The 14,194-nt window shown below is 43.2% G+C and overlaps 2 protein-coding genes across 4 annotated transcripts in view; both read right to left on the bottom strand.

Moving 5' to 3' along the window:
• Nucleotides 1–4,573, bottom strand: part of ate1 (arginyltransferase 1) — a 51,857-nt gene extending 47,284 nt beyond the window's left edge. For all 3 annotated transcript variants that reach the window (XM_079168427.1, XM_079168426.1, XM_079168428.1), the window contains exons 1-5: nt 4,450–4,573; nt 981–1,044; nt 812–874; nt 591–694; nt 169–405 (exon numbers count right to left, since the gene is read on the bottom strand). In XM_079168427.1, the coding sequence (XP_079024553.1) occupies nt 169–405; nt 591–694; nt 812–874; nt 981–1,044; nt 4,450–4,558 (577 nt within the window). In that variant the 5' untranslated portion in view covers nt 4,559–4,573. The remainder of the gene's footprint in view (nt 1–168; nt 406–590; nt 695–811; nt 875–980; nt 1,045–4,449) is intronic.
• Nucleotides 4,574–5,465: 892 nt separating this feature from the next.
• LOC306703394 (delta-1-pyrroline-5-carboxylate synthase-like) lies at nt 5,466–12,860 on the bottom strand. The gene is made up of 17 exons (XM_079169358.1): nt 12,753–12,860; nt 12,097–12,215; nt 11,842–11,984; nt 11,529–11,678; nt 11,327–11,431; nt 11,082–11,240; nt 10,578–10,668; nt 9,589–9,713; nt 9,352–9,496; nt 9,187–9,260; nt 8,672–8,771; nt 8,066–8,286; nt 7,155–7,292; nt 6,854–7,049; nt 6,628–6,749; nt 6,239–6,521; nt 5,466–6,104 (listed from the first exon to the last, which is right to left on the bottom strand). The coding sequence occupies exons 2-17, from the start codon at nt 12,191–12,193 to the stop codon at nt 5,923–5,925; spliced, it is 2,331 nt and encodes a 776-aa protein (XP_079025484.1). The 5' UTR covers nt 12,194–12,215; nt 12,753–12,860; the 3' UTR covers nt 5,466–5,922.
• Nucleotides 12,861–14,194: the final 1,334 nt, after the last annotated feature.

Consider the following 14,194-nt stretch of genomic DNA (forward strand, 5'->3'; position numbering starts at 1 on the left):
GTTCTTTGTGGAAAAGTTTGATGAATAAGCAAAAACACCTGAAGAGCTATCCTGATGAAGGAAAATCACAGCAGTAACTTAGTTACTATCAGGTAACTAGTGTTGTAATCCTATTTCCGGTCACATCAAGAACAACACTGAGTATTACCAGTGAACCAGATTTCTCACCTGGTTTAGGAGCTGCGGCTGTCGTTCTCTCATCCGCGACGGACTCCGGGTCCTTTCTTGATGTCTCCGAGTCGGCAGGAGCGGCGTCCGCTTCCTCCTTCTGAACCTCCGTGATGGCGGGACACTCCGGTAGCTCCTTCTGAATGTCTGTGATTGCAGCACGCTTCACTTCGGAGGGGCAGACACTACTCGGCTCCCGTGGACCTGCTTCGTCACACACCGAGTCCATTGGCTCACCTGCAAGGCACAACATTTGCTCACACCAGAAAATGCGTACTACTTAGCCACAGGGCCAAAAACTTCACGGAGGTTTTGCCGAGTTCCAACCGTGCGCTCTGATGCACGTGCAGTCCGATAGTAGTACAGAGAAATATATCAGCCACTACACATGCAAAACCGTACAAAAATGAATACACTCTCACCATCATCCTGTTCTTTCGGTAATTCCCCGTTGGAAATGAATTTGCTAATTTTTTTCAGGACTTTCTTGTGAGACTTGGAAGGCTGGAATTTCAGTGCATGACATCTATACAAGGAGCAGAACAGGTTTATTAAGAACACACATTTGTATACATTTCTGTATGTGTTCCAGGTTTCTTCTTGTCCGCTATGAATCCTATGAGAACATGATGGGCGATGTTACCTGATGGTATACTGTGGACAGCATGTCTTGTTCAGTTTGGGCTTATAGACGTATTTCCCACTTCTGAAAGAGGAAAGAACAGATTGCCCTCACTAAATACAGATTCAGTGATTATTTGAAGAATCCAAACTGCGAGCAGGATTCCATGAAGGCGGAGACAACTACTCACCTTCTCCACCCTCTGTCTATGAGGTCTTGGTAGTCTTGTACAGTCATGGTGTGAGACCACATCCCTGTAGGAAACAAACGGAACTTTGAAACATTTAATTGATTTTACACTATACATTTCAAACAGCCTGAGCCTGAAATAGGAGGCGTGTATGCAAGTAAGGAGTGGTTTGTCAATAAGCTGATTACAGAGTCTGGTGGGGGGGGGGGGGTCCACATTTTTGTTTCAGCTTAAATCACAGTGACCCCCAAAAGATTCCCACGGTCCTCAACGGTGACGTTCAAAAAAAAGGATTATTTGTGTCCCCAGCAGCTCGGATCCTACTTCCCAGAACTGAGGTCTTAGCTCCCCGTTTTAACTCGTGACCTTCTCCCCCGCAACCATATACACAGTTTGCTCACACACACCAAACACTTGATGACAAGACCACTATCAGTTTACATCTAAAACAACCGAGGGAATTCACTATATAACAGTTCACGCAACACACACTGAGCATAGCGTTCTATGTCCCAGGAGAGCGGTGTTCAGCCAGGGACGGCACAATGTGATCCAAAAGAGCGACGCCGCAACGATGAAGCAGTGAGGGGACTGGAGCTGGTTCTAAGGCCGGCAGATACAGCAAGACTGCAGATTTCCTTTTACAAGATTACTCCCGGTTTTACTTCGATCAGACATACTCACCGTAATAATTAACCTATCTGATACGCAGAGTGTGTCAGAATATTTTGTATTCCATCCGGTGTGTTTTTCCAAATCATTGTCAGTGGTGAAGCTACTCACAGTGCCGCATACACATTTACAGTATTTGCGTCCAGTGAGATTTTTCACTGGCATAAAAACTGAACACGCCGTACAAAATCCCACCAGATCAAATGCATGATAAAACTTTATAAAACGTGATAGAATGGATCATTATAAGGGCAGTTCTGAAAGTTTGAACCACGTTCAAAAAGGAATTGTCTGTTATCCGCCGACTGAAGAGCAGAACAGAAAGACGCTAAGAGAAGGAGGAGAACTTGTATTTTCAAGTGAAAACACCGGTGTGAACAAGAGTGAAAGCCAAGAAAACACACAACATGCATCTATAATGTATGATCCTTTTGTTGTGTTTACGTTTATGGCCTCACCACACATGTAGAATATCGTCTCTCAGGTGTTTCTGCTCTCTGACCCCAATTTTGTGTCCCATAATTGTCATGACTTCTGCAATTACAGAGCAGTCCAGTAGTCATATGAATTTTGAGTATGAATTACCAATTTTAGTATTCTGTTTTAGGAAGCATCGAGAATGCTCCAAATGGAGTATAAAGAAAGTATGATATATTTAAAACCGTATACACCAAGCGATCATCATCTTAAAAACCTTTAAGAGTTAGTAAACAGGGAGAGGAGGCCAGGGCGGGGACAAACAAATGACACAAAAGCCCCAAAACCTGTCCACGAAAAGACCTGATAACTAGTCAGGCAGGAAGTCAGACCGTAATAAAAGGTTCCAGAGTACGAATGAATCATGCCATCTGAGCCGCACCCGCGTGCAACAGCTGCCATCATCACGGCACAGGCGAGCCGTTTCCATTGTTCACACCTGATCCGTGTTTCAGCCTCCCCTGAGGCGTGACAGACACAGTAACACAGATGCTGTGCTCTTTAGCGTGGGGTCGCATTTGCTTTGGACCTTAACAACACTGTTGATAACGTCAGTGCACCGACCACTCAGAGGGAAAACACCATCGCACACAACACCTGCTTGGAATAAACACTGATCATGTCGCTGATAATCTTGCTGATGGTCTGATTTTGCATGTCTTCCCAGGAAAATATAAGCACTACAGTAAGAATTTAACTGGACCTTAGTGGTTTGAAATAATGGGCTCATTTCTGTCGTCGTAAGTCTACTGAAAGGAACCTACAGCGTAGCCTTACGGCGTTACTGAGCTCTGTTAAGAAACACACAGGAAGTACAGTCTTACTTCCACCCAAGATCTCGCCATTCCCACATGATGCAACATATCCAGATTACCACTCTTATCTTAGCTTAGACAACAAGTCTAGTCTGCTGCCTCTGAGCCAAAGCGCTCATTGACTGCATTAGGAGCTGCCTGAACCCTAATTATAGTCAACCTGTCTCGACCCTGTTCACCTACTCTCGAGTGGCACCATTCAGTCCCACAAGGGAAATCCCTTCCTGTCTTCTTACACAGATGTTTTGCAGTTTTGTCCCACTGATTGCCAAAAGATAAACAGAGCTTTTTATGTTCAACGTGTTGGGGGCTGTGAAAGTCGGACATTTATTTGACTGACACTTTATTTCACTTCTTTTGTGATGAGGCTTTTGAAATGGTATGCGAAGTAAAAAGTGGTGGCACAGCATATCAAGATAAGACATTGTGAGAGTTAGGAGGAAATATAAATGCAAACTGGTGTAATTAAATGCTCGATCCACTGGCAGTTTATCTGTCCTTGTGTGCTTTCAGTATCCCTTGAAACAAACCATGGGTTCACTTGGAAGTGAGCCCAGGCCACTGTTCACAACTGGCTCAGGGAGAAAGGATCTTCAGCAGCTGGATGAAGATGTTTTTCATCTCCTTAAACTAAACATCAAATAAAAACACTCCAGCACTTAACCAACACAATAGGGGCAAAATAACTGATGGAGTCATTGATTGTGTCTATGTGCTTTTATCTCTGATGATGCTGCCACAGTAACAGTAACAAAGCAGCCTGTTGAGATGACATGCAGCACATGCAGTAAACACGCTGCAATCTGTTTACTATCGATCTCATGTTTACCATCTGTGTCAAGTTAAATAGAACCCCTGTCCTCTTACTGACCGTCACATCTGAGCTCTCCACACCTACATGTGTACGTTAAATGCAAGATAGCGTTTCAGCAGGTCACATAAGCGCCTTTAGTCCCAGTTCCTCGGGTCAAATGAAAGCGAGAGAGCTGCACTTTCGCACGTGAGAGCAACATCCTTGGTTGTCTGTCCAGCTAGCTTGATGCTAGTATCGATGTTAGCAAACTAAGCTACTAATATTACCGCGTTAGACTTGAGTAAACATTGTTGTCCAGCTGTAGTAATTCAACAAACACCAGCTAAACCTTACTTAATTATCTGACCTCATTTTAGTCAACGACAGTCTCGTTTTCTTCCCCCATGATGAAAGAGTTGGGTTGTAAAATGCTAAAAGCTAAAAGCTGAATTAATACTAACATGACACTGTCCAAGTACCGTGAGGTGAACGCTAACATACACTCAGTTAACTGTAATGTACTGGCCTTGCAGTGTACGTTAAGTACAGCAGATATAACATAATTTACTGAAATGTACTGACATTAGGATTACAGTTTAACCCCCTCTCAAAACCAGACCAAGTAGACGAGGCTAGGTCGTTAGCACAGTCCAGTTCAGCAACAACTACCAGCTGTGTTTCTCCGCTAACGTTACCGGATAAGATAACTTACCGTGAGAAAAGTTGCCTTCATCATTTTTACAGTAACCACACCGGTAACCGCTATCCCCACCAAAATATTCAACTATAGTATAAGACTTGTTTCCTGCCATCTTTAACATCGACTCAGATGACAGCTAAATTTGGCAGCAGCAGCAGCAGCAGGCAAGACTGTGGTGCTGTGACTATCAAACCACGCCCCTATCAAATACGTCACCAGTGCTGCGTTGAGGAAAAGTGGGAGCTTTGAAAACGTTTAACAATTACCAACGTAGGCCTAACCAGACCAGGCCTATTTCTCCCTACAGTCACAAGAGACTGCATTGGTTCCCCTAACCACCCGGAGGTCCCCGTGCAGTGGTGGTGTTGTTTTCAAGCTCTTTAATGTTAGAAGTGCCTTTGAGCAGAGGTTGTCCAAAAGTGGTGAGCTGTTATTCCCAGATGTGGGAGACAGTAGGACGCAGTCGGGAGGTAGATATGATTGCATGCTGTTCGCCATGGCTTAGAATGTGACTGTCCAGAACAGTAAGAAAAACCTTTGGAAATGCAAATGATCTGAACGTTTTGATAGATATGTATGGAGAGGAAGTCTGAGTAATTGTTTTTTAATTGTAATACTTGTGGGCACTTGTAAAAATGTTAGGTATATAGATTCCATTGTTTTAATTTTTTGTTTAGTAAATTATCAAAGAAATTCGACTTGTGCTTGATGTGCTTGAAGATTGTGCTTGAAGATGTCTAGTATTATAACTGTTATACTGCACAAAAGAGTTCTTTCTTCTAGCTATGAATGTGCCGTTTCCATAGAGGTACAAGACTTTTATATTGCACCGACAAGCAAGGCCACAATGAGGTGCAAAAAAACACAATTGATTGTTAGCATTACAAAATATAAAAAAAACTGATTACATTTCGTAATTGAATATGTCTTTAAACTAAATGCATTTGTAAACCAGGGAGAGGATGTTGCAGATTTCTCAGTATTAAGTTTGTGACCAATAAAACACAAAATCGTGAGAAAAGAACTGTACAGCATATTTATTAAATCATCTGTGCAAAGAGGAAGGACAGCAAAATAAATCTGAACCAAGATCCAGCACAAACATCGCTTACAGCAAGTTACAAAAAGGCCAAGGGGTTTGCATGTAGAAAAATAAGTTAGAAAATCATAACTGAGTCGTTGATCTCAGAGGAAAGCGCTTCGTCTGTGTTTGACCTGCCAGAATACATTTCCCTCTCACCAGTCATGTAACAATCAGTCATTGTCTCTGGAGATTGGCATTTGTGTAAAAAGCTGGTTCACAGGTTTATTCACAGGTTGTCCAGTAGAAGTAACCGTTTCTTCTGCACCGAAATAGTGGATTTACACAAGTGAAGAAGCAGCAGCTTAAAAGTTGAAGTGCTACTGGCAGACCACAACCTCTTAATAAACTCTGGGTAGACGTCAGTTATCTTGCTTCCTGTTGATGGCTCTTTGTTTGGGCCCCTAATTAAAGCCCCCTTGGGGGACAGGGAGGTTTTCATGAAGGTATTTCATACTCCCTTGCTCAGAGAAGTCAGCCACAGTGTGCCCTTGCCCTCGAAGGACCCATTTAGTGGTCAGAAGCCCCTCCAAACCCACTGGACCTCTGGCATGTATCCGTGCCGTGCTGATACCAACCTCAGCTCCTGCAAAATAAGCAACGCAAAATTAACTCATTTTCAAACCAGTGGTAGGTTAGATCCATTTACAAAAGGAATGCAGTCTCCCATTTTCTCAGGAGGCATTAAAGAAGTGAACCCATGCCTGCTACTGTACACACCTAGGCCAAAGCGGTAGCCATCGGCAAAGCGAGTGCTGGAGTTCCAGAATACACAGGCGCTGTCCACCTGCTGCAGAAACTGTTCGGCTGTCTCTTCGCTTTCTGTAACAATGACATCAGTGTGGGAGCTGCCGTATTTGTGGATGTGGTCCACGGCATCCTGCATGCTGTCTACCACCTCTATGCAGCACTCCAGGTCCCCATACTCTGTCCTCAGAGACTTCACCTCGGATGGGCTGAAAGTTAAATAGGATGCAAACCGGGGGCCTGCATGGATCTTCACCTGAGAGAAGGCAATGGCACAATGATTTATCAACTAAATAAATCTGAATTTTACGACACTTTACCATGTACTGCTATGTGTAAACGTCTGGGTGCATGTTTCTTACATGTTCGGTTCTCAGCAAATCAACGATCTGGTCAAATATAGGAGTTCGCAGCAAATCCCTGTGAATAAGGAGGGTCTCCATGGCATTGCAGGCTGCAGGGTAGTCGCATTTGGAGTCTCTGACTGGAATAAAACACAAGTTAGCACCTGTATATTCAGCAGTTCTGTGGTACACCAACAAGTTCATAACTTATTGCAGAAAGAGAAACACTTTTCCACAACCGTACCAATATCTATAGCTTTGTCTATTGCGGCTTCGCTGTCTATGTAGACGTGACAGACGCCCTCGCTGTGGCCCAGAACAGGAATACCCTTCGCTGCCCTTTGGATGTCCCGAACGAGCTGGGACGAGCCCCTCGGAATGATCAGGTCGATCAACTTGTCTAGTCGGCACAGATCCTCGACTTCTTCACGTGTGCTCACCTACACGTCGGGATAAAGTTTATAATGTCACAGAATATCTTAGAGGTAATATTATCATCGTGTAAAAAAAACTGTGTTTCAATAACGCAATGCTTTCAGCTTTACCAGTTGAATGGCATCTGCCACTCCATGAATGGAAAGTGCTTCCTGAGTGAGTTGATGTAGAATTCTATTGGTGTTGGAAGCTTCTTTGCCCCCCTTCAGTAGCAGAGCATTTCCACTGGCAATAGCCAGAGCCGACACCTGAAACACAGTAAGACATATGTGAACACTTTCAATGACAATGTTGATGGTGATGTAACGCCTTTACACACCAGGGGTGTTTTTTTCCTGTAGTCTAATCTATATATTTTTCTAAACTTTTGCTTTTTGTCATGAGTACTTTCACACAGAACGTGAATATTTCGTGGCAAAAAAGCCTTTTTTTATAGACAGTCAATTTGTTTTGCTATCGCACCATGAATAAAGGCATCAACCAATCACGTGGTGCAGAACGGACATATTCAATAAATACATTATAGAGTACAACAACAGGGAGGCTCCGTAGTCTGAACCAAGACGGCAAACTTTAGTACTTTTTACAACCTTGACAGAAGGCAGCGCAGACCAGATTCACTCCTTCTGTTCTTACCTTCTACAATAACAGCCTCAGACATATACACTGGTGACTGTTTACCAGAGGGAGCTCAAATTCACTCAGAGCATTTTTATGAAGGAAACTCAATAAAAACAGCTAACAGTGGCTTAGGCTATACAACGGTTTACCTCAGACAGCCTGCCAGACGCTACTCTGGGTCAAAAGGATTCGGGTAGTTGATCCTCTGCCTGAATGAATCTATTGCAACCTTTAATTTAAAAAGTGTTGCAGCTGACGCAAACTTGCTTTGCTGCCGTTCCGAATAGTTTTGATGCAAAAATATTGGCAGGCGTGTATTTCACATGTTGGCGTGTATTCATAACGCCCCCTGGTGTGTAAAGGCCTTAAGTCTACAGGCTGAGAGTTTGGGTCTACTGACCTGTGGGAGGCAATCAGGACGCGACTCAAAGATGACCAGCAGGACACCGATGGGCACAGTGATCTGTTCCAGCTCTAGGTTGTTGGCCACCCTGGTCCTCCTCAGCACCCGACCCACGCTATCCCTGGAGGACACAGCAAGCTGACGGAGGCCAATGGCCAGGCTGTTCAGCTTGGCAGTCGACAGACTCAGACGGTCGATCAGAGGCTGGGAGAGACGACCTATGAACGGGTAAAGAACACCGACAATGCAATACTCAGAACACCGATGGAGAGAAGATATTTTGTCTTTCAGCAACCAGAGTCTTTATGAAGCTGAAGTGAGAACTTTGCTTGCCCAGTTAAAGAGTGATATCCCTACTCCTGCTATGCAATGACTGCGGGCAAACTTCTAAACTTACAAGTACCTTACAACTTCCTGACAACATGGCTGATGCACACCAGAGCTAAGACAAATTCTACCCAATGCAGATGATGGAAGCCTCCTTCATATGCCAGTGTTCCTAAGAAGTGCTACAGATGAATGAAAACCACTGGCAGAACACGGGATTTGAGTCATGCAGCGGTGGATGACTATGATCTGTGAGTCTTCTCTGCGCCTCTTTACCGGACGTTGTCGCTTTCTCCATGTCTCTCTTGTTGGCGCTGAGGATCTCATCTTTCTTCTCTGTAAGCAGATCAGCAAGAGAGCAGATGATCTCCCCTCTCTGGAGAAAACAAACGCACACCTCGATATGATTAACAAATACCAGAATCAAGAGTAACCACAGCCGCTACCAGGACAATGAAAACTTGATGAGTTTAGTGACTCCCTGCATCCTGTTGTGAAAATTATTCACTTTTTCATTCATGTTTTAGTATTGATAGCTTTTTTAATATATTATGTTTGCTGAGTGTTAGGCAGGAGATGATCTCTCCCTCTTCTAATGTTGTCATTTCAATTAATTTAGGAACAGTATAATAACGCCAATATACTGAATTTAGGGGAATTAACCTAGAAATTAACTACATGTCTTGTGGGATTAAATCTTAATATATCAGTTCTAAATATATGCCATTCCATCCTCTTCAAATACAAAAGCATTTTAATACCAGACCGCACTGAGGGAGCAAGAACCTCACCTGTTCAGGGTCCAGGGAGGCCAGAGCCCTGCCTGCATGCCGGGCCATCTCGGTCTGCTGCTCCACAGTCGGCCCTGGTGGTGTTAATGACACAAGCATCAAATATAAATGCACAAAACACAACAAGTGAATGAAACACTCTTTCCACACGGTTTTACCCAATACCTGCGGGTTTCACTTCAGAGAAGAAGGTGCCAACTTTCTTCCCATCCACAATATCTGTGATGACGTGGCCTGTGACTTTAGGATGTGTGCCGTTGGCAATGACAACAGACGTCCCGCCCTGTAGAGCCCAAAGCGCTGCTTTCACCTGATTCGGACGACAACGTGATTGAGTATAATGCAACTTTTTCCTTCAGTCCCGTTTACACTTTGAGATAACATATCGACCGTCATGCTGACCTTGGCTTCCATGCCCCCAATGCCGACTCTGGACTTCGTGCCGTACGTGATTAACTGCTGGTCTCCAGGATAGAAGATATCAATGAGCTTGGCATCGTCTGTTCCTGGGGGACTGTCGTATAAGCCTACACAGAAGCAAAGCAGTCACATTGATAGACCAAGAGGCCATACAGAAAGTTTCTATTAACATGTAACTCAGTAAGTAAGATGTTCATTAACAAAAGCAACGCAGTGACAGCAGACTGTTGCTGAAATGATCAGCTGACTAACTCAAGAGGACTTTGATTCCTGATTAACTTTTTGAAGTACAGCGGCGATTTAGCATTGCACTAAAGTCACAAAAGAAAAACAGCCGATGTTGAGATATCCTGCCGTTATGTCTCTAGTACAGAAAAAGCAAAAAAAACACCAGTTCCTAAATTCCTTATAATGTACAGTCACTCAGTAGCATCCTTCATTAGCCCCCCTCTGCCCCCCACACTTCCAGTTTGTAGCACCTGCTTTCTGTTAACAAGTTTAAGTCCAAAGGGCAAGCAACAAAACCTTCATCAGTTTGTTTTTTCTAACGCTGTTAAAGTCGCTTCACAGCCACAGACATTATACAACTGTTTTCACAGGCTGAGTACTTCCCCTCGAGACAAGTAAACTGAACTTTGTGTGTAAAATCTGTGGCCCTTTTTTTTAATTATGTATAATTATCCAACAATTAATTGTTACTGTTACAGTTTTTTTCTGCTTCATATCATTGTAAATATGGTTGATAAGACAAAATAACTTCTTTGCAGGGATCACTTTGGGTTTGGTGTCACTTATACTGAGCATTTTGACATTTAAAATGAAACACTTGATAAAGTAAATTGATCAAAAAGAATCCTGAGCGATTCAGAAGACCTTCTGAAACCTTAAATATCACACAAAGAGCCATAATGTTAATGCACACATGAAAAGTAAATCATAACTAATCATCAAATTGGTGGTGATTTCTGTACCTTCTACATCAGACAGGGCAATGAGGAGATCTGCTTTCATTTCAACAGCCAGCCGTGCAGCCAAGCTGTCATTATCTTTGATGCTTATTACCTGGAAAACAAACAGAAATGTCATTAGGCCAAAGGGAAAATCACTGGATCTCACATTATACTGTAGAATAGCAGCTTATCTGTTGCTTCCATGCAACAAAAGCCTCCCGGTCCCATTCATTTGCAAAACCAACAACACATGGTCACCTCTTTCCAAAAGGAGAGAACACAAGCAGGTCTGTGCACACTAGAATGGCACAAAACAAACAGAACCAACACAGTTTGAAGTAGTCAACATTTTAAAGCACCTTAAAATGAAAACAATGGTGCCCATGAAGTTAAATGTTAGTGAGGGTGGAAATGTAAGTAGAAAGCAACATACGTCTTTCATTTACGCATGAATTAAGCAATCCACCATCACAATTCTGGACCACACTCGGCATTCCCACAGCATGCCCTTCACACAGTACCCACATTTCCCCCCTGCAGGTCACTGTTGGGAACAGGGGGCGGAACAACGGCGTCGTTGGTGTTGATGATGGGAACGATGTTCATCCGCAGCAGTTCATGGAGCGTGCTGTTCAGGTTGCGACGCTTCTGCTCGTCGTGAAAATCCAGGTTGGTGACCAGAATCTGCGGAAGTGGACAGAAATGTAGAGAATTAAGTGAGATTTGAACTCTGTCAGCATTTCACTCTGTGAGGAAAGTCAAGTGCATACTTGTGCAGTGCAGGTGCTGTATTGGGTGAACATAGCTTCATACAACGCCATCAGACCGCTCTGTCCAGCAGCTGCGCATGCCCGTGCCTCGAAAACTGGAAGAGACTGAAAAACAGGAAGTTCACTAAAAGTTAACAAGACTGTGTTCAAAATGTGTCAACGAGTGGACTACAGTTCCCAGAGTTCAAGATTAATTACTCACCATTTCTTTGAGTTGGTTCTGTCCAGAATGCAAGGCTTGTCTGACGCTCTGAGACAGCAGGATCTCATGTCTCAGTCTCTGCTTCCCAAACGCCACAGCACCACTGGTGACTATCATCATCTCCCTTCCTTGATTCTGCAGCATGGCGACCTGACAGGACACACACGGGCTATTCAACATTCAAGTTCTTCTATACACAGCCAAGATCCCTCCAACGTTCAGTTTGTCTTTACATCTTCCACAACATTTTGTTCCCGCAGCCATCATCACAGTGTCTCTCCGGTCTGTATCTACGATACTAATGTGGCGTTACCTGTTCTACTATTGAGGCCAGTCGCCCCAGTGCCAGACCACACTCATCCCGTGTCACCACAGCACTTCCCAGCTTCACTACGATACGTTTGGCCTCCTTTAACTCACTGCGGTGGGCCAAAGACTTCCCATGGGGACGTGGGACTGCAGAGAACAACAAAGACACCTTTATTTACACATCAGCAAAGAGTATATTGAGGCATAAAGTTCATATTGTCCCCTCCGGGTATGACAAAGACGGTGGCTGGCTACTTACATTTAGCCTGGGCAAACGCTCTGATGGAGACTGGACAGACATTTGAATGCCGGATTCTGGATGGCGAGCGAGAGCACAAGGCCAGCCTGGCAAGCATGGCACTTAACACCTGAGGACAGCTGTGATGAACACGCAGACCAATGTCAGGTTACTCTAACAATAAGTGCAATAACCTCATCAGAGATAAGCAGCTTTTGGATACGATATCTTCACAATACTGTAAAGAGAATCAAATACAACAAAATGAATTAACATTATTTATTTGTACATTATTCTATCTCACAGGGAAGCTTTGCATCATGTGCCATGATGTTATTATTAGCGTTGTGTGTTTTCGGGCTACTTGAACATGACACACTTATCCAGTGAATATTATTTGGATTTCAGTGGCTTAAAGACATATTACCTCACAGCTGACATTAATAACATAGGTGCTGTTCGTATAAATAAGCTCTAACATATATAAAGCCATTGAAATGAGCAAGTTATTCAAGCTAACAAACTGTAGCTATCGTCTAGTGTTTCTGCTGTCAAACCGGTCCTGGGGCTAGCTGACGTTAGCTAGCATTAGCTGTTATGAGCTACCTCACTGCCAAGCTCAGCGGCTATTTCAAAACAAACGGACCAAATAAATGTTGAACTAAATGACTCCTTACCTCACAGTGTGAAAACCTTGAAACCCGAACACAACTACACGTGTGAATGCACTGCAGGAGACACGTAGTCAGTAGATGCTTTGGTGCCACATCCACAGCCCACGTTGGTTGGGAAGTGCCGTAATTGAGCGATGCACGAACGTAGCTTACGTAGGATATCTGAATACGCCAATACATCTATGATACGTTCACGTAGACCGGTCGATCGCGGAGGTAGTGCCGGTAGATCGCATGCCATTCAAAATAAATGTGACGTCCTCGTGGCATTTGCCACTTGATTGACGTACAGTGCAGCCAGTCTGAGATCACGTCTTTTCTAACACACGAGTCACCACGTATGCGCGATCAACAACGTGAGCTACTGCAAAACTCCGCGAGCTAATTAGTTAGCCTTCCAATTTATTTCTACTAAAGAAGCTAAAGCTGCAGCGCGCCATGATTTGAGGAACTTCCAAAACCTCGCGTCAGAGCTGGAGACGCAACGGAAGGCGTGTGCGCAACTTGACAGTGCGCGCTACACAGAGCAGATTGACAAGTGTCTGTCAGAGTTTGACAAACGCTTTCAAGACTTTGCTTTACTCGAGCCAGTCGCTACATTTATGTGCTGCACATTTCAGGAAGATATTGAGGTTGATTGACTCGCATTAAAAATTGCAACGCTGTCATGGACAGTTTTAGTAACCAACATGAGGAAATGTGCCACCTTCTTGACTGCATTATTCGGCTCTACACATATATATATTGGAAGTACAAGCACAGGGAAGGAGGGTAAAAGAAACATACAACACTGACAGTTCATAGTAGTTCATTGTTTCAAGAAAACAAACAAATTGCTGCATTACTTGAAAAGATCTACACACAATTAAGTGCATATAGCATACTGTAAAAGACAAACACAAATGGTTAATTATTGTTTAACATGAGATAACGCTACATGTTAATGAAGATATTGATTCTCTTATTGCCTTAAACACAACTGCTCTTAAATAAAAGTAGACACCTTTAATTTAACAGTTTAATGTAACATATGTTACATTAAATGTGTTGAGTGTTGATCTGAATAACTATATACTCTAACTGCTTTGAACTGTCACTGAATAATCTCAATTCAAGGTTCACTTAACTTAACTCATGTCATGATATTCCACCAAACTCAATTTACTGATGACCTTAACATGTGATTGAAAGCTTCTAATAAAGCTAAATAAGTGGACCTTGAGTTCAGATTATTTTGTCAAATTACTGAACACAAAGGTCAAGAATTGATTTTCACACTAAAATGAATTAGTTTCATTTGATTGAATTTAAATTGTGCTGACTATAGAACACATAATTGGTAATTGAATCCACTTGATTCAGTTTGTTGGAAATGTGCCATTCACTTGTGTGTGGTCTCCTGAGAGTCAATGGCTTGAATCAGCTCATGGAAGATATCATCTCAT

Source organism: Pholis gunnellus (assembly GCF_910591455.1).
Source record: "Pholis gunnellus genome assembly, chromosome: 11".
NCBI lineage: Eukaryota > Metazoa > Chordata > Actinopteri > Perciformes > Pholidae > Pholis > Pholis gunnellus.